This window comes from Rhinoraja longicauda, chromosome 9, assembly GCF_053455715.1.
Source record: "Rhinoraja longicauda isolate Sanriku21f chromosome 9, sRhiLon1.1, whole genome shotgun sequence".
Classification (NCBI taxonomy): Eukaryota; Metazoa; Chordata; class Chondrichthyes; order Rajiformes; family Arhynchobatidae; genus Rhinoraja; species Rhinoraja longicauda.
The window spans coordinates 13,328,382-13,348,613 of NC_135961.1; the positions used below are offsets into that span (position 1 = coordinate 13,328,382).

General features: G+C 41.1%; 1 protein-coding gene across 28 annotated transcripts in view; it reads right to left on the minus strand.

Annotated features, from left to right (window-relative positions):
• nrxn1a (neurexin 1a) overlaps nucleotides 1-20,232 on the minus strand; it is a 1,341,442-nt gene that overhangs the window by 670,415 nt on the left and 650,795 nt on the right. For all 28 annotated transcript variants that reach the window (XM_078404791.1, XM_078404790.1, XM_078404793.1 and 25 more), the window contains one exon: nucleotides 3,706-3,909. In XM_078404791.1, the coding sequence (XP_078260917.1) occupies nucleotides 3,706-3,909 (204 nt within the window). The remainder of the gene's footprint in view (nucleotides 1-3,705; nucleotides 3,910-20,232) is intronic.

The window sequence follows — 20,232 nt, forward strand, 5'->3', positions numbered from 1 at the left end:
TACTAGTTCACGTGTTCAATGTGCTTTTTGTCAATTAAGTGTTTTATTGCATGCTGATTGCCTAGTTCAGTTGGAGCTCATTAAAGCAGTGCCATGAATAGGCAATCCTTTATTGGATGTTATGATATCAAACCTGGATGTCCAACGCAAATGAAGAAAACTGGCCTAATGTAGAAGAACAAAAAAATTTAACATGAAAATACGATTCAACTGGAGATCTGTGATGTGTAAATATCTGTGACTGCTTCAGGACTAATAAATTCTGCAAAAAATAGTTTCACTCTAAATTCTTGTTTTTTTGGGGCCAAAGAGTATTTGAGTTAATTATATTGAAGATCATTCACTTTTGTTTGAGTTGATTCATTTCAGTGCTCTTTTGGCATGATATTGGTATTATTTGATCGACAGACCCCTTGGATTTGTAGTTATTTTCAAGAAAAGAAAAAAAAATCCTAACAGTTTTGGAAAAGGATATTGGCACAAGGGAAATATATTTTCCTCAGTGCTGCATAACTTTGATTCAAGTGGGAGTGAATCTTCAAATGGAATTAACTTTTAATAGTGATGAATTCTGACAGTATTTCTGGAGGCAATGGCAAAAATTGTTTGGTAAGGAAAAACAATGAGACACAGATAATTGTTTTTCTCTTGAAATGATTTTGAGTAAGCTATAATAAAGAAAAGATTCAGCTGGGGTCAAATTGTTTCTTTAAGCTATCTGAACTAAAGGCTATTAAAATCTTCAAACACAAATATCGGGTGGTTTAATGATGTTTGAAATGCTTTCACAGGTTTAAAAGAGAATCCTCTCTTGATAGCTAGGAGTTAATCTGCAAGCTCCATGATTCTGACTGAAAAGCTTGAATTCAAATCACTGTTTAGAATATGGTTACGATCCAGAATGATCTTAAGGAAAAGAGAGAATTTCATATATCATTCTCCTTTAGTCTGTCACACATCTAGCCATTTTGAGGAGATCTTTAAAATCCACTTATGGGATAATTTTCCAGCGTGGTAAATGATATCCTGGCATTGTATTGTAGGCCCAGAAAAGAGGGATGTCTTCTTTTCAGTGAATCTATTCTATCTGCTTGCAGAATGTGATGCATGTAAGCAAAAGGGCCATTGTTGTGCAGCATAATACTAGAGAAATGGGTTTTGCAATCAATAGATGCGAGAAATTATTTATTATTCCATGTGGTCTACACTCGTCAATGTAAGTAAAATGGAACATGTCAGATTTCATCAGCATTGCAATTTCATTTTCATCAATCTTCTTTGTGAATGTAGGGTATAGAAATGCAAATGCATTCATCACATGAATTCAGCAATTCAATATTCTCTTATGTATATACAGACAGTCCTCAGGTTACATAAAAGTTCTGTTCCTGAGAACTGCCCATAAACTTAATTTTCTATCAGATGGCAACCATAATTTCACCAAAAACCAAGGGTATGTGTAGATTTTACAATCTGATACTTGGACTTGAAAAGACAAGATATCCAGGCAACAGGCTGGCAAATGTTGTTTAAAGTATAATGTTGTCCGTGGGCGTGGGGAAGAGAGTGGAAGTTTTGTTGCCTCCATCACAGTGAGGGGGTGTTTGGAGTCACTGTGATGGACGTTTGTGTTGGGGTTATGTGTCTTGTGTTATTTTTTTCTATGACTGCTATGTAGTTTCGTTCGGTACTTCGGTGCCGAACGACAAATAAAGCTCTGTTAAATGAATTTAAATTTAAAAAGTTACTGTAATTGATTTGCTGAGTTTAGACATTCCATCAGTTCTAAGCCAAGGCTTAACTGATGTTTGAACCAAGATCATTGGGGATATTTTTGATTGTTGGTTGATCCGAGGAAGAAATATCAAATTGGATGGCAATATTTCCATTCCCCTTAATTACGTGGTCCAGCAAGAGTGGACCAACAGCATCCTCCGATTTCTATACACGCAATGACAGGGAAGAAGTAAGTTAATTTTAGCTTTTGGGGAAAAAAAGTTCAGTGTCTTTTTAGGTTGCAGTGATTCTTTTTAAAAGGATGAACAGCAGCCATACTTATTTTGGGGAGGCTATGTGCAAAGTCTTATCTCCACTAGTCAGGTCTTCTGTAACCCAGGGACTACCTGTATTCCTTCTTTGTTCCCATCTTTCTCAAAAAAAAAGTGACACCTGAAACTAAAGCAAGCATTTTCACTGAAAAAGAGGCTGCACACTTTTGTTCACATGGCTGCTTGCTAAGGGCCGCAGACCTTGGCCTTTGAAGGGTCGTGTCCCATCTTTTGATCCAAAAGTAAGTGCATAATCATCACGGCAATAGAATAAAAATGAACTTGTGAAAGATAAACATGATAGAATAACCAATGGTGAAAGCTGCATGTGTTAAAAATAAAATAATGAAAGTAGAAGCCCATATGATTATTCACATGTTGGAAAAATAACTATTCTATGAACTTGGTCAATTAGAAATGTCTATTTACTATATATATATATATCATTCCAAATTTCTTAGAGATGTATTGATTACAAATTTAGAGAAGTAAAATGCTGCTGCACTTCTTATGAATTATAAATACAATTTTAGTTGAAGCATGATTATTTTAATGTTTTGTCTGGAGTTGGAAATTGCGAGCTTTCCCTCTAATCTACCATAATCTTATGTACTGCTTTGCATTTGTAATAAAATATTTATGAAGTTGAAAGGACTTGGCATTGCTCATGGTAGTTCATAATCCGAACCCAGCTAGCAAGATTACAGTGTTGAAATGTGTCTGCTTTTTTTTTTAACCACAGGCCTAGATAGTAGAGGGGATATTTCCCCTAGTGGGAGAGTCTAGAATCACAGGCTAGAGCCACAGAATAAAAGGACATAACTTTAGAAAGGCGACGGGGAGGAATTTATTTCGTCAGAGGGTAGTGAATCCATGGAATTCATTGCCACAGAAGTCTGTGAGGCCAGGTCAATGGATAATTTTATGGTGGAGATTGACAGACTTTTGATCAGTTAGGGTGTCAGGAGTTTTGGAGAGACGGAAGGAGAATGGGGTTGAGAGGAAAAGATAGATCAGCCATGACTGAATCGGGGAGTAGACTTGATGGACAGAATAGCCTAATTCTGCTCCTATCACTTATGGACTTATGAAGTACTCCCCACAAAGGCACCCCATGCAGTTATGACATACTCAGCAAATCAGTAAGAGTTAGAGTTAATGGTTCAGGTAAAGTCATCGATCTGAAAAATTAACTTTGCTCTCTTCACAGATGCTGCCAGACTTGCTGAGTACTTCTAACGTTCTGTATTGTTAAGTTAGATTTCCAGCATGTGTTCAGTCAATTGTGACGCCAAAGAACAGTTGGTGTTGTGAGGGAGATAAAAAACATTACAACATTTTAAACAGATGAGCTTCTTGAGCATAAAGTACAGAGAGATGTAAAACATGAAATATTAAGAAATAAATGTTTCTGAGGAAGAAATTTATACTTTAAATATAGTCTTAAATAAAGCATATGTAAATAATGGTAATTATGGCTTTAGTAATGTTTCAAAAGATGGGTTTATAACAATGTAACAACAAAATTCTTTGCATCTTCTTGATCAGTCACATTTTGAAATTGTCAAACAAATTTTGAAAACAACATCATTAACCAAATAAAAGATCTGTGTAAATGTATAAAGACGTGATGATGCAAAGCACTAATGAATGTTACCTAAGTTGACCGTAAGTTTGACACGGCCACCGTCAAGTTCCAATCTCAGAGTATCTGCTGAATCTCTGGACGTTGTGGCCATTAAGATCCCATAGGCTCGTTGGGACATGAATCTCAGTGATACGTCTTCCGCTTCCGTATGCATTACCACAGGCAGCTGGATTTTCATAAACTTGCTTCCGTCGTAGCTCAGTATTGTTGCTTCTGTTAAAAAAAAAAGAAAAAAAAATTGAAAGCAGTTCTCTGTATAATGATTAAAGTATAAAAAATATTTTAAAAAGTAAAATGTCATTAAGTACCAGCATCTTTGACTAACTCTTAGTATCCAAGTTTAGAGTTAATTACAGGCCTTTTAAATTGTATTCAGTTTTTATGATTTAAAATCTGGATTCAGAGAATGATTAGAAAAAGAAACAAGGTGATTTTCCCACTGAATCTTTTACTAGTTCCATGTCCACCCACCATCTCACCAGCAGCCCTACATTTTATTTTATTTTTCATATTTATTTTGCTCCTTTTTGATTACCATGATTGAATCTGGCACCATTAACCTAGCATTTCCCAATTTAAAAAATAAATAAAAAATGCACAATATTTGGTGATAATGAAGTGGCCTCTTTTGCAACTGGAAGAGCAAATGAACCTGAATGATACCCTCCAGAACACTTCTCACTTCTACACTTCCAGAACATGCTTGGTATGCTCAACTGAATAGGCAGCTTGTGAAGAGAGAGAAACTTAGTTAACATTACAAGCTAATGAGCTTTCATTCTAACAATGAAAGTCAGATTTTGCGCGGGTTAGTGCTGAAAATTGTCACAACTTCTCAGTCTATAAATGTAACCCTGAATTTCCAGTTGCCCATCTCTTTAATTCCTAATCCCACGGCACTCTGATATGCCTCTCATATTTTTCTAACAAAACCCAATGTAAACTTGAACACTTGATCATCCAACTGACAAAATACAGCCTTGACATTAAATTGAACAGTTTGAAATAATCAGCCATCCCTTCGATCTCAAATATCCAGTATTCACATTGTTCTCATTGTCTATTCACATTGTTCTCATAACTGCATTTATTCATTTGCCTTCACCAACTCCACCGCTTTCACCATTATATCTTTCTTACTTGCCACCTTTTCACAAACTGTCACTTTTTATTTCTTCACCCGCCACTCAGTAAAACTGCTTTCTTCTTTCTTTCTTTTCCGAGTTCTGAATAAAGGTCATCAACCTTAAATGTCAACTCTATCTGTCTACAGATGCATTTTTCAGCATCATTATATTTCAGATTTATAGCAACTTTAGTATTTTGGTTTTTAATTATCATCTATGCCTTTATATCCTGGTTGGCAGCATCCGAAGTGTATTCCATCCCTGTAACTACTCTGTCTGCTTGCTGACATTACTGTTGGTGGTCTCCACCAATCCTTCACAGATTGTGCCAGATTGAAAGTTATATGTTGATAGGGACAATCAGCATTATGGGATGTGCAGAATCTTAGTGGACTCTGAGATGTAAGATAAGCATCAAATGCCCTCTCATCGTTGGTCACTGCAAACCTGGTCATCAACAGTCACACATTTAGATCCACTAGGATCCTGTGGATAAACCAGCAATTGAGTGTTATTCAGGAGCTTTGACAACATTTAGTCATAATTAACTTACATCACCCACATCACTTAGTACTCAAATATAGGTTCTCGGAGTGAAAAAATGGTATGCTTGTTTCTGTCATCTAGCTTTCAGTTTTCACATGAAATAAAGTGAATTTTATTACTTTTCAACTGCATTTTGGAAGTTATTTTATTTTATTTCATCCATGGAACAGTATGAGTGTCAAATGATACTTGAACATTCTTGAAGAGAAAAGGCATTTTCCACCTGTTAAAAACTCAAGTTTGTTGCATGTGTCCAAATGCGTGCAAATGCTTGTGTTTAACTGTGTGAGATTATATTTGTGACACAATTACAGTGTTTAAAAGGGATTTGGACAGGTACTTGGAGAGGAAAAAAGTGGAGCGCTTTTTGCTTAATACTGGAAATGGGACTGGCATAGGTAGGCTTCACAGTTAACCTGGACGAGTTGGGCCAAATGGCCTCTTTCTATGCTGTTCAACTCTATTTCATTATTCACGTATGATTGTCATTAAATGTGGCTCCATGTGCAATAATGAATGTAAATGTAAATGCTTCTGAAGAAGGGTCTCGACCCGAAACATCACCTATTCCTTTTCTCCAGAGATCCTGAATGACCCGCTGAGGTACTCCAGCTTTTTGTGTCCTGCTTCCTTGTAAACATGAGAATGTGTTACAATATTCTGCAAGGAAACAATTCATGGACATGCTCCATGATGATTCCCAAAATCCCTGCTCACCGAATGCCATATTCTTCCTCTTTTTAATGCTGCATTTCTGAGCTCAATGGAAATTCTTTCAAGAATGTATTGTGATTTAATAACTATGCTCCGTTACAAAAACAAGAGACACACGGGCATCAGAATTCACTTTTACATCTCCCCCTTATGGCAATAACATCCTATATTCTTTGTCATACTATGAGATTATATCAATTTCATGTACTTCAAAAATTTATGGATATAGCTTTATAAAATGATCCATGAAAGGTTAGTGCTAAAGGGAACCATGAATTAATGCACGTAGAGTAAACGTTTCTACTTATTCTCTGCAAACCATTGCAAATAATACTGACAAAATCAAAATACTAGTAAATGTGAAATATGCTGGTAACACAGCACCTCAGGCAGCATCTTTTGTTAGAGTAGCATTATTAATGTTTCAGGTCAGTGATGTTTATGAAACTGTTGAAGATCAACAGCTTTCATGCAAGTAAAGAAGCAAGGAGTGTAGAGGAAGCTTTAGAAGAAATTGAATAGTCTATTACAGGGTAGAGAGGGCATCTGAAAAAAGTAAAAGCAATGACAGTATGAAGCAAAACAGGATCAGAGTGGTTTGAAATTAATAAATAAGGTGGTGAGCAAACTAGACACTCAGGCGTTTTTGCAGAATTGATCACCAAACACTAAATCTGCATTTGATTTTCTTAATTAAGATTTGAATATGTTGCGACCAACAGTACAATATACCATACAGAACAAAACACAAAGTAAATTGTTGCATTGCACTGGAGGTGTATTTTGGACTCTAGTTTAGAAGAGAACTTCTTAGCATAGACAGACATCAGTGACGAAATTCATATTATTCACGTATCTGAATCTAGACTCCCAGAAGAATGCCCTATTCCAAGCCATATGCAAGCAGAAGGAGGAATGTACAACCTCACAATCAACAACTGCTCATCCCGTCAAGCAACTCCAATCCCTTCTCTGGAACAGTTTATGGTTCCTACATTGGCCTGATCAATCACTGCAAAATCCACAAAATGAGTAAAATCAAGTCATTCTCAATCCTGATGGATTGCCGAAGAAGATACCTCCATTTAGCATATCCATTAGAATGTATTAGAATTTCCAGGCAAAGTATTTTGTTTAATCGTGGGTGGGGATACTGCACATGTCCTTAGGGAAAGCTGCATAAGGTTTTCTTCATATGAAGAAATGAAGATGTATTTCCATTCTATGCAGCCAATGTATTTCTTAAAGATGTCGTCTTTTCTGTAACCCCCAAGGTTCAGTAGATCAATATCAAATCTACTTCTTCCCTAGCAATGGTAACAGATCAGAGTTTAGGTCCACCATGGTTGGGGTTATCCATTAAGACCCAGACATGCCACTTCCCATACTTCATATTTGGGGGCGGAAGCTGAAATTGTATGCTTTCTTTCCATGTGGGGCAGCAAAGAAGAATGAATAAAGCCAGAGCCTTGATCCAATGATAAGGATCATCAAGATAACTCCAGCATACAGACCCCTTATTAACATGGTCAAACCAGCTGCTGGAGACTTACAAGTGTGGCCTGAGGGAGCTTCTGAGCAACTACAGGACTACTTTAACCGCACTGACTGGTACTTATGTGAGGAGGAGAACATTAACACTTCCACTTCCACTACATGACACTATATGACACTACACTTCCACTGCACTGTTTTACATAAAAAGCTGTGCAGACAATGTCACTATTACAAAACGCATCCATGTCTTTCCCAAATAACAAAAAATGGATGACCAAAGATGTCCAACTCCTGCTAAAAGCCCGCAACATGGCTTTCCGGTCCGGCAATACAGAGCTGTATAGTGCGGCCAGGTCCGACCTGAAGAGGGGCATCAGAGACAGCAAAGCAGCCTACAAGCGAAGGATTGAGAGCCACTTCGACAACTCAGACCCCCATCGTGCATGACAAGGTATGCGGCACATCACCAATTACAATAACTACGACAACCCGTCCACCAGCAGCAGTGCCTCACTGGTAGAGCAGCTCAACCACTTCTTTGGCCGTCATGAGGTGGAGAGAACAGAGACTGTCATGCCCACCGCTCCAGCCCCAGCTTCCAACAGCCGGACACTCATCATACAGACTGCTGATGTCACAAGCACACTCCGTGATGTCAACATATGGAAAGCAGCCGGTCCGGACCGAGTTCCAGGACGGGTTCCCAGAGACTGCGCTGCTGAGTTAGCTGATGTGTTCACAAGCATCTTCAATCTATCCCTGGCACAGTGCATTGTCCCCACATGCCTAAAAACATCCACAATAGTGCCAGCTCCCAAGCAGACAGCCGTAACCTGCCTCAATGACTACAGGCCGGTCGCACTAACACCAATAATCGTGAAGTGCCTGGAGAGACTGGTCCTTAAGCACATCAAGGCTGTCTCCCATCCACCCTGAATCCACACCAATATACATACAGAGCCAACAGGTGACGCCATTGCCATTGCGCTCCTAACTGTATTGCTCCACCTACAACACCGGGGAGCACATGCACGGCTGCTGTTGTTGATGCAGCTCTGCATTTAATATGATCATACCCAGCAGACTGGTCTCCAAGCTGTCCGACCGAGGCTTCAAACATAACATCTGCCTTTGGATAAAGGACTTCCTAACAGACTGGCCGTAGTCAGTCAGGATGGGCCCCTACCACTCTCCCACTCTGTCACTCAGCACAGGGGCACCACAAGGCTGTGTGCTGAGCCCCCTCCTCGAATCTCTCTATATCCTATGACTGTATACCAACCCACAACACGAACACAATCATTAAATTTGCAGACTGTGGCGGGGCTGATCAGTGAGGGTGAAGAGTCAGCTTTACAGGGAGGAGGAGGTCCAGAGGCTAACAGGCTTGTGCTCAGAAAACAACTTAGCACTCAACATCAAAAAAACAAAAGAGCTCATCATCAACTTCAGAAAGAAGCAGGGTGACCATCCCCCACTGCACACAAACGGAGAAAGAGTGGATAGAGTCTCCAGTTTCAGGTTTCTGGGCACCCACATCTCAGAAGATCTCACGTGGTCAAGCAACACAAACTCTCTGGTTAAGAAGGCACAACAGCAGCTTCACTTCCTGACATGGATAGAAAATTGGTTGACAGACAGAAAGCAAAGAGTGGGGATAAATGGGTCCCTTTCAGAATGGCAGGCAGTAACTAGTGGGGTACCGCAAGGCTCGGTGCTGGGACCGCAGCTATTTACAATATACATTAATGACTTGGATGAAGGGATTAAAAGTACCATTAGCAAATTTGCAGATGATACAAAGCTGGGTGGTAGTGTGAACTGTGAGGAAGGTGCTATGAGGTTGCAGGGTGACTTGGACAGGTTGTGTGAGTGGCCGGATGCATGGCAGATGCAGTTTAATGTGGATAAGTGTGAGGTTATCCACTTTGGTGGTAAGAATAGGAAGGCAGAGTATTATCTGAATGGTGTCAAGTTAGGAACAGGGGACGTACAACGAGATCTGGGTGTCCTAGTGCATCAGTCACTGAAAGGAAGCATGCAGGTACAGCAGACAGTGAAGAAAGCCAATGGAATGTTGGCCTTCATAACAAGAGGAGTTGAGTATAGGAGCAAAGAGGTCCTTCTGCAGTTGTACAGGGCCCTAGTGAGACCGCACCTGGAGTACTGTGTGCAGTTTTGGTCTCCAAATTTGAGGAAGGATATTCTTGCTATTGAGGGCGTGCAGCGTAGGTTTACTAGGTTAACTCCCGGAATGGTGGAACTATCATATGTTGAAATACTGGAGCGACTAGGCTTGTATACACTGGAATTTAGAAGGATGAGAGGAGATCTTATCGAAACATATAAGATTATTAAGGGGTTGTACATGGTAGAGGCAGGAAACATGTTCCTAATGTTGGGGGAGTCCAGAACAAGGGGCCACAGTTTAAGAATAAGGGGTAGGCCATTTAGAACTGAGATGAGGAAAAACTTTTTCAGTCAGAGAGTTGTGAATCTGTGGAATTCTCTGCCTCAGAAGGCAGTGGAGGCCAATTCTCTGAATGCATTCAAGAGAGAGCTAGATAAAGCTCTTAAGGATAGCGGAGTCAGGTGGCATGGGGAGAAGGCAGGAACGGGGTACTGATTGAGGGCCGAATGGCCTCCTCCTGCACCTATTGTCTATTGTCTATTGTCTAAGAACACTCAGGAAAGTCAACCTGCCACAACAGCTGCTAGTGTCCTTCTGCCGCTGCTACATTGAGAGTGTCCTGACACATGGGATCCTGGTGTGGTACGGCAACAGTTCTGCGGCTGACAATATGGCTCTGCAGAGAGTCATCAACACTGCCCAGAAGATCACCAACACACACCTGCCTGCCCTGGAAGTCATCTATAGCTCCCGTTGCCTGCGGAAGGCATCCTGCATCCTAAAGGACCCATCTTACTTGTGTGCCCTTCTGCCCTCAGGAAAGCGCTGCAGGTCCATCAAAGCAGACACCAAAAGACTAACAAACAGTTTCTACCCTAAGGCCATCACCACACTGAATTCTGCACCGAAAGCACCCCATAGACAACATGTATACTGTACAATACCTACCTCTGTGCAATACTGATATATTCATTTATAATATAGTTATTTTTATAATACTATTCTGTGCAATAGGCAATAGACAATAGACAATAGGTGCAGGAGTAGGCCATTCAGCCCTTCGAGCCAGCACCGCCATTCAATGCGATCATGGCTGATCACTCTCAATCAGTACCACTTTCCTGCCTTCTCCCCATACCCCCTCACTCCGCTATCCTTAAGAGCTCTATCCAGCTCTCTCTTGAAAGCATCCAACGAACTGGCCTCCACTACCTTCTGAGGCAGAGAATTCCACACCTTCACCATTCTCTGACTGAAAAAGTTCTTCCTCATCTCCGTTCTAAATGGGATGTGACACTGACCTTCTGAGTGCAATATCTTATATTCTGATAAGGGTGCATACTTAGGCATGATGCAGACCTCCCAACATTTGATTTTACAAATTAATAATCTTGATGTCCAAAATTCAGAATTTTACATCAAAATTCATAATATGGCGCGTAATGCGACTTTTCAGCAAAAAAAAAGTATGCACGCCAAATGCACGTATGCGTGTCGTGCTACTTCCATGTGTGAAAAACAACTATTATTTCCAACAGTCTGTAGTTCTTGGACCACATGTACAATGTCAGGCCTATCATGAGTATATTCTGCTATTTATAGAAAGGCTATTGAACGGAAATACTCTTTACAACACAAAGAAAAAATAGTTTTGATTTGTTTTTTGGAATGGCGGAAATGAAATAAGAAAGCGGAAACTTTCCGCCAAATTCAGAAGGGTTGGAAGGTCTGCATAATGTGTCCGTGTGTGAATCTGTGTGGGTGTGACACAGTATGTGCGCGTGAGTGTGTGAACAATTTTATTTTTCGCACTTCTTTACTGTTATTTTATTGTTATTTTTTATCTTGTACATTTGAGCTCCGTTCAGGCAATATGCCTGAATTTCATTGTATGCTACAATGACAATAAATAAATAAATACAAGATGAATGGAGACCTGTATATTTTTATCATTACATATTGGTGGACATGCAACAATATCTATATACTAAAACTCTCGTTGTTTGTTCCCGAACTACAGCCAAAACGGTACACAACAGCGCAACATTTTTAGGCCCATCTTACTCACCGTCGCCCCTTTGGTGCAAATGGAAGGTTTCATTGAAATCGTTGTTATGTTTTTAAAGTTATTTACATTTTAAGTTTAAATCCATCTCCTGGGGAGGGAGGGAGGGGGGAGGGGAGGAGGGGGAAGGAGGAGGAAGGGGGGAGGGGGAGCGGGTGAGGGTGTGGGGAGGGGGAGGGGAAGGGGGAGGGGTGGGGGAGGGGAGGGAGAGGGGGGTGGAGGGGAGGGGGAGGGGGAGGGGAGGTGGAGGGGGTGGAGGGGAGGGGGAGGGGGAGGAGGGTGGGGAAGGGAGAGGAGGGGAAGGGAGAGGAGGGGGAGGGGGGGAGGGGAGGGGAGGGTGCTGCACCAATGCAGGAGAGGTTTGGGCCCAACGTGTCCACTTGGTCTAGTATAACATAAGAATGTTATTCCTCACATTCAAGATCGATTGGATGCACCATGATCAAAACAGAGGAAATTTTGTATCAGAGAGAAAAAACATGCAGTGTTATCTGATAATTATGATGTGTGATTAAAGTTGGGAAAGTAACGCAGGCTGTAAAATGGAAGCAATTGAACTTACAAAAACACAGCTTATCCTCTGCTCACAATAGGAATGAATTGATGTTTCTTCTGACAAATTCACACATAGATGTTCAATCGTACTCAACAAATGATCCTAGCTGTATCCAATATCACTAAGCACATCCTTCATCCTCAGCTGATTTTATTTGATTATCATGATTATTTGCACGTATTGTGAAGCTGGTTACAGGCAATTTAGTTCCCGACTTGACTAAAGAGATCATGAACTATCAGTATTACACAGGTGCCAAAGAGGCAAAGCCAACATCACGAACAGAGTAAGTAAAATATAGTCCCATTTTGTTCTCCAAAGAGGAAGGCTATCAGGAATAGGAGTAGAATTAGGCCATTTGACCCATCAAGTCTACTCCGCCATTCAATCCTGGCTGATCTGTCTCTCCCTCCTAACCCCACTCTCTTACCTTCTCTCCATAACCTCTGACACCTGGACTAATCAAGAGGTGCTACTGAATATGGGATGTATATTAAGTGTACTTTCAGAGGATGCAGGAAGATAACAAATAGCTAGAACTTGCATCATCCAAATTTAAAGGAAAAAGTCATAAATATCATCAAACTAATAAATTCCTGATCCAATTTTCTTTAACTCAGGTTTACCTGAATACTTTTAATCTTAATTCCCAAGTCCCTGAGAGAATGACCAAAATATATGCAACATTATAAATGAATCAACACAGTTACAAATATATATCTGTTAACAACACCTACAACAAAACCATCTGTAAGCAGTGACATTCTCATGTTTAACAGTGAAAAATGAAGAAAAGGGATCCAATGCTACAGCATCTGTCTTCCCATCTGCTGGTTTCAGCTCAGACCAGCATTTTGCCACAGAATACTACAAAACCTACCGATGTAAATACATTTCATATACCTGGAAAAGCATGTAAGGAAATGTGGCTTTGTTGCAATAACCTAAATTGTCCCCTCCCCAGGTACTTTTCCCTGCAACAGCAGGTGATGTAACACCTATCCCTGCACCTCCTGTCATCTCCACCCAAGGACCTTGGCACGGTGGCGCAGCGGCAGAGTTGCTGCCTTACAGCGAACGCAGCGCCCTGAGACCTGGGTTCGATCCAGACAGCGGGTGCTATCTGTACGGAGTTTGTACGTTCTCCCCGTGACCTGCGTTGGGTTTTCTCCGAGATCTTTGGTTTCCTCCCACACTCCAAAGACGTACAGGTTTGTAGGTAAATTAGCATGGTAAATGTAAAAATTGTCCCTAGTGTGTGTAGGATAGTATGCAGGGATCGCCAGTCGGCGCGGACCCGGTGGGCCGAAGGGCCTGTTTCCGCGCTGTGTCTCTAAACTCTAAACCTTAGCAGTCCTACCAAGTGGGGCAGAGGTTCACATGCACTTCTTCAAATCTCATCTTTTGAATTTGTTCTTCCCAACTGGATCGCTTCGCTTTGGTGAGACAAAGTTTGGACACACACTCATTCCGCCGAACACTCTGTCTGCCAAGGTCTGCTGGATCTCCCAGTTGCAAACCAACCTTTTCTTTGGTCGTGAGACTTTTCCATTGTCAGAGTGAGGTGACGCCCAAAATGAAGGAATATCACCTCAGATTCTGCTGGAATAGCTTACAACCCAACGGCATGCACATTGAACTAGTCACTTTTAATTAATAGCCCCCTTCCCCCTCTCTTACCTGTGCCCCCCCCCCCCCACCTCCACATTCTGGTGCACACCCATTTTCCAACTCTCTCACCCTTCTTTCACCTTCTCCCTACTCTCCCCTGTGCACATCTGCTTAAATCCCACCCTCTAGCTTTATGTTTCACTTCTCTTCTCTTCGTATCTGAACCCTTTTGTCACATAACCTAGACAGCAGGAAACAGCAGGAGCTTGTATACTCTGGAATTTAGAAGGATGAGAGGGGATCGTATTGAAATTTATAAGATTATTCAGGGATTGGACACATTAGAGGCAGGAAACATGTTCCCAATGTTGGGGGAGTCCAGAACCAGGGATCACTGTTTAAGAATAAGGGGTAGGCCATTTAGAACGAAGATGAGGAAAAACTTTTTCAGTCAAAGTGTTGTAAATCTGTGGAATTCTCTGCCTGAGAAGGCAGTGGAGGCCAATTCTCTGGATGCTTTCAAGAGAGAGCTAGATAGAGGGTATGGGGAGAAGGCAGGAACAGGGTAATGATTGTGAATGATCAGCCATGATCACATTGAATGGTGGTGCTGGCACGAAGAGCTGAATGGCCTCCTCCTGCACCTATTGTCTATTGTATCAAAGAGAAGACAGCCAGCTTAGAAAATCAAATAGGTGCAGTCTGAGATACGCACCCAACAGAGAAAGTAGATTCTGCAAAAAAAGTGTGACAAATGAAATAATTAATATGGAGCCTGATTGTCTGTCTTGGCCAAGGTCAGATATGGCGAATGAGGGGCCAGATGGTACGGCAGATGACAAAACAGATTGACAGCAGAGGAGGTAAATAAAGAACAACAAGCTCAGCAGTGTAGTGAAGCAATATTAGTGTATTATGATTTTTATTTTACAGCTTAAAATCCCAAATGGATTAAAAGAAATTTAAATCAGCAGATGAAATTAAGACTCATGAACGAACAGGGGCTGCTAAAATTTATAATCATTCATAATCATCTACATTTATTTCAGTTCAGAGAAGCAGTAAGGAACTGCAAGAAATATTCACTTCCCTATGTTCTCTAAATCCCTGTAAAGCGTCTTTGAGTATATGAAAAGCGCTATATAATTGTAATGTATTATTATTAAAACGATGACAATGAGTCATTCACTCGTTTACCTCTGCTACAAGAGAAACACATAGAGGTATGACAGATGCAACTAACATTACTTAGTTACTGGCCTTCAGTCCTTGTTATTACACCAAAGGGAATAATATAAATATAAATATTCTGAAACTAAATAACAACTTTACACTGGTATGTATAGCTTTGTTTGTGAAGGGTGGTACAGCAGTAGAGTTGCTGCCTTACAGCGCCAGGGACTCGGGTTCGACCCTGACTACGAGTGCTGTCTGCATGGAGCTTGTGCTTTCACCACGTGAGCTGCATGGGTTTTCTTCGAGATCTTCCGTTTCCTTCTACACTCCAAAGATGTACAGGTTTGTAGGTTAATTGGCTTGGTGTAAATGTAAATTTGCTCCTAGAGTGTGCATGACAGGACAGGGAAATAATTTAAAACAGCAAGTTTAGGAATTGCTCTTCAGCAAGTAAATGGCCATTCATATCAAATCTGGACCAGTGATCTTTGCCAACAAATGCTGGGATTAAGCCCAAGATGTTAAGAATAGATATCCCTCTTACAAGGTCAATGTCTGGTGAAACTCCTGGACTACCTTGGGAATCCATCGTTAAGCTCCCCTTCCCCTCACCATTCCCTTCCATGCCACAAATGTGTCAAAAGAATGAGATATGAATGAATGAATGAATGAATGAATGAATGAATGAATGAATGAATGAATGAATGAATGAATGAATGAATGAATGAATGTTTATTGGCCAAGTATGTGCATATACAAGGTGCTCCACTCACAAATGACAACACAAACATACAGTTAACAATTAAGAATAAAGCATAAACATATCAAAACAATAAGGATACAACACTACGGTCGAAACATGTGGGTGAAAATAAACCAGAACCAGAAAGAGACTACAGGTTATTGGTTATTGAGTAGAACTACTACTCGTGGAAAAAAAGCTGTTTTTATGTCTGGCTGTGGCTGCTTTGACAGTCCGGAGTCGCCTTCCAGAGGGAAGTGCTTCAAAGATTTTGTGGCCAGGGTGAGAGGGGTCAGAAATGATCTTGTCCGGTCGCTTCCTGGCCCTAGCAGTGTAAAGTTCGTCAATGGGGGGAAGGTTGCAGCCAACAACCTTCTCAGCTGAGCGAACGATCCTTTGCAGCCTCCGGATCCTACCCCAATCCGGGTTCTACCCCAATTAATGACCCAATGATGAGTGACACAACGATTCTTTTGTCTCCAATCAGAAGGATTCAGCACTGGAATCCAATCAGCTCTGTCAAACCTATGTTTGTCATATTTTTTTAATCAGCCCCTGCTATTTCACATCAACCTGAAATTTATTTCCCTGAAAAGCACCGATGTGTATAAGAAAATGAAATAGTGGCAATGTCATTCCTAATTAAAAAATAAGTCATTTGGAGAATAATGGATACTTATCCACTATGTGTGTCTCATCACAACTTTGTCAAAGTTGCACATTATCTTGAAGATGGAGAACTATTTGTCACACTTTCTCAGTCGAAAAATTTATATCACAATATTTCATCATTACTCTTTACATCTTGAATGGTCTAACATTCTTTTTACTATTAAGAATAACGCATCAATAACCAAACATCAATACATAATAGACATTTTAACATTGAAATATCAACTTTTCATTACGACATAACTCTCCTAAAATTATTCAGGCTTCAAATCTCATTCTATAATTCAGAAATGAAAACTGCAAAACACATCCACGAAACAATAAATCACAATATAATTCATAGGATTATTACTAAAAATAATCATAAATAATTCATAGGATCTTACTAAAAATAAAATTAGGGCTCATATGCAGAATAGAATATAACCTTTAAATCTTAGTAATAAAACTGACACAATACTTTAGAAATCCCAGTTTACTCTCTTGGTGAACTTTCAATTGTGCCCCGTGATCGCAATCTGCACTCATCTAATATTCAGAACAAATCACGATAGAAACTGTGGTATCAGTAGCAATAATACCGACAATAAAAGCTCTTGCAAGTGGCTGCCATATTATTACTTTGCCACAATATTTGATCATGTTGGCTTTATTTTAACACCCAAAAAAAGGTTTTAAAAACTCATGCATATTCAATGTTTTTACTTGCATGGCAACAATTGTTGTTTTAATTTCACGATTAAAAGCAACAAACTTGGCATGACAACATAAACTGTTTTGTAGATAATAAATACAGGTGACTCTCCCTCAGATCCACATTGGTTTTTGTTAACTCAATTCATAACCTATCTTAGATGGACGGAAAAAGCTGCAGTAACTCGGCAGGTCAGGCATCATCTCTGGAGAAAAGGAATAGGTGACGTTTTGAGTCTTATTGCCAGGAAACCAACTTGCTAAATTGAAATGAACAGGCTCAAAAAAACTAGTCTAAGGTGCAAATATTGATGTTTATGATGATAAAAACATGTTTGCCCAAGGGAGTTGTGACTGTGGTAGAAATATGTCTCCCATTGGTTTTGACATACAAGACAGCAGTCTAAAAACATTGTACTTTTCTTCCAAAATTCAGTTCCATAAATTTCAGTGGAGATTAATTTCAGAAGCAGAGGATAATGTATGGATGGTGTTCAGTCACGTGCTAAGAGCAGGTAACCAGGGACAATTTTTACTGCATTGGTTACCAGCTTATGAATAACATTGGCTAATTGGAAATGAAGTATCTGGTTGCTCTCTCAAATAATATGGATTATTTGATATGGCAATCATTTTCCGTGTGTGCATCTCAACATGGTGCCAATCAGTTTTAATGGCCATAAATTAATATCAATTTATTTTAGTGAGAACTTCTGGATGCAATCTTTAAACTAGAATCAAAACCACTACTTCCTAATTATAATTGGGACATCTTATTACAACCTATCCTGTGCTAAATCTTTTGAGCTTTAATCTTTACTGTGCTTGGATTTTCAGTGACAGCAATTGAATGGAGCCTAAGTCTTTGAAGTGAAAGAACAGTCCTTTGCTGATGCTCATCTGTATATCCAAAGGACATATTGCAATTATCTTAATAACATTTTCTCATAAAATGAAAGCAATGTCTTCAAAAATATCTTGATGCACACAACAAAAACTACATACAAATAGAGGAAGCAGTAAAATAAACACAATCCTTTTTGTCCAAATGTCCCTGCCAGTGTTCACCTATTATTTCCCTTGCTTTGTTCTGCCCTTCCTCTATTCTAGCCCTTTTTCGACACCCACCACCCCCCCCTCCTCCCCACCCCACTCCACAATCAGTCGGAAGAAGAGTCTCGACTCGTAAAGTCACCCATTCTTTCTATCCAGAGATGCTGCCTGTCCCACTGAGTTACTCCAGCATTTTGTGTCATCATCAGTCTGAAGAAGGGCCCTGACCTGAAACATCACCTATCCATTCTTCAGGGATGCTGCTCCTAGCACTCCTAAGTGCTTTGGAGCACTTTCTGTCCTCCTAAGCTTTGATAATTTGAGTAAAAACAAACTACTGTAAGAACTCAGCAGGTCAGGCAGCATCTGTGGAGAGAAATAGATGGACAATGATTTGGGTTGGGACTTTTCTTCGAACCAATGGAGTAGAGGGAAAACAGCTGGTCAAAGAAGTGAAGGGAGGGTGTGGGGCAAAAACTAGAAACTGATAGTTGGATCTAAGTGAGGAGGTATGGTTTGGGGTCAGTAGCGGGAGAAATGGATGGAGATAGTAACCACAAGTGGAGGAGATGTGGAGAAGACAAAAGGGTGCAGGTGGTGGAGACTGATAAGGAAGAAAAATGGAGTTAAGGGTAGAACCAGTCTGAGGGATGGTGGGCCGTAGGGATAAGGAGATGGGGTTTGGTGGAGGGAGGGGTGGGAGATGAGTGAACGGATGAATTGAAGGAGGGGAAAGGAACTGGTTGATGTTCAGTCTGAAGAAGGGTCTCGAACCGAAACATCACCCATTCCTTCTCTCCGGAGATGTTGCCTGGCCCGCTGAGTTACTCCAGCATTTGTGCCTACCAAAGTTTGTTGGTTAATTGGCTTGGTAAAATTGTAAAGTGTCCCTGGTGTGTCAGATAGTGTTAATGCACAGGGATCGGTGGTCTGCACGGACTCAGTGGGCCGCAGAGCTTGTTTCTATGCTGTATTTCCAAGTTAAACTGAACTAAAAGTCAACAAGAATGTTGGTCATGATCATATTTAGGGATTTCCCAACTCGATCCCCACATCCAGCGACGCCTCCTTCCTTGAGGAGCTTAATCACTTTTATGGCCGCTTTGACAGGGACAATCAAGAGGTGGCCATCAAGGCTGTGCTCCCTGCTGATCATCAGCACCTCACACTCACCCCCACCGACGTGTGTACGGCATTGAGCAGGATTAATGCACGGAAGGCTGCTGGCCCTGATGGTATCCCCGGGCGCGTCCTCAGGGTCTGTGCTGCGCAGCTGACAGATGTTTGGACTGACGTCTTCAACTTGTCACTTGCCCGAGCAGCTGTCCCGACGAGTCTTAAAACCACCTCCATCGTGCCGGTGCCAAAACACTCCACTGCAGCGAGCCTCAACGACTTCCGCCCAGTTGCACTTACTCCCATCATCACTAAGTGCTTCGAGAGGCTGGTCTTGGCACACCTCAAAGGCTGCCTACCTCCCACACTGGACCCCTATCAGTTCGCCTACCACCAGAACAGGAGTACGGAGGATGCCATCTCCACGGCACTTCACTCCGCCCTCTCCCACCTTGACAACAGAGACACCTACGTGAGAATGCTGTTTATCGATTTCAGCTCAGCATTCAACACCATCATCCCTTCCAAACTGATTGCCAAACTCAACGACCTGAGCATCAACCCCTCCCTCTGCAATTGGATATTGGACTTTCGAACCAACAGACCCCAGTCTGTTAGATTAGACAACGATACCTCCTCAACCATCACCCTGAACACTGGCGTTCCACAGGGCTGTGTGCTGAGCCCTCTCCTCTACTCCCTTTTCACCTACAACTGCACACCTGTACATGGTTCTAACACCATTATTAAGTTTGCAGATGATACAACGGTGATTGGCCTCATCAGCGACAACGATGAGTCGGCCTATAGGGAGGAGGTCCAGCTACTTGCAACGTG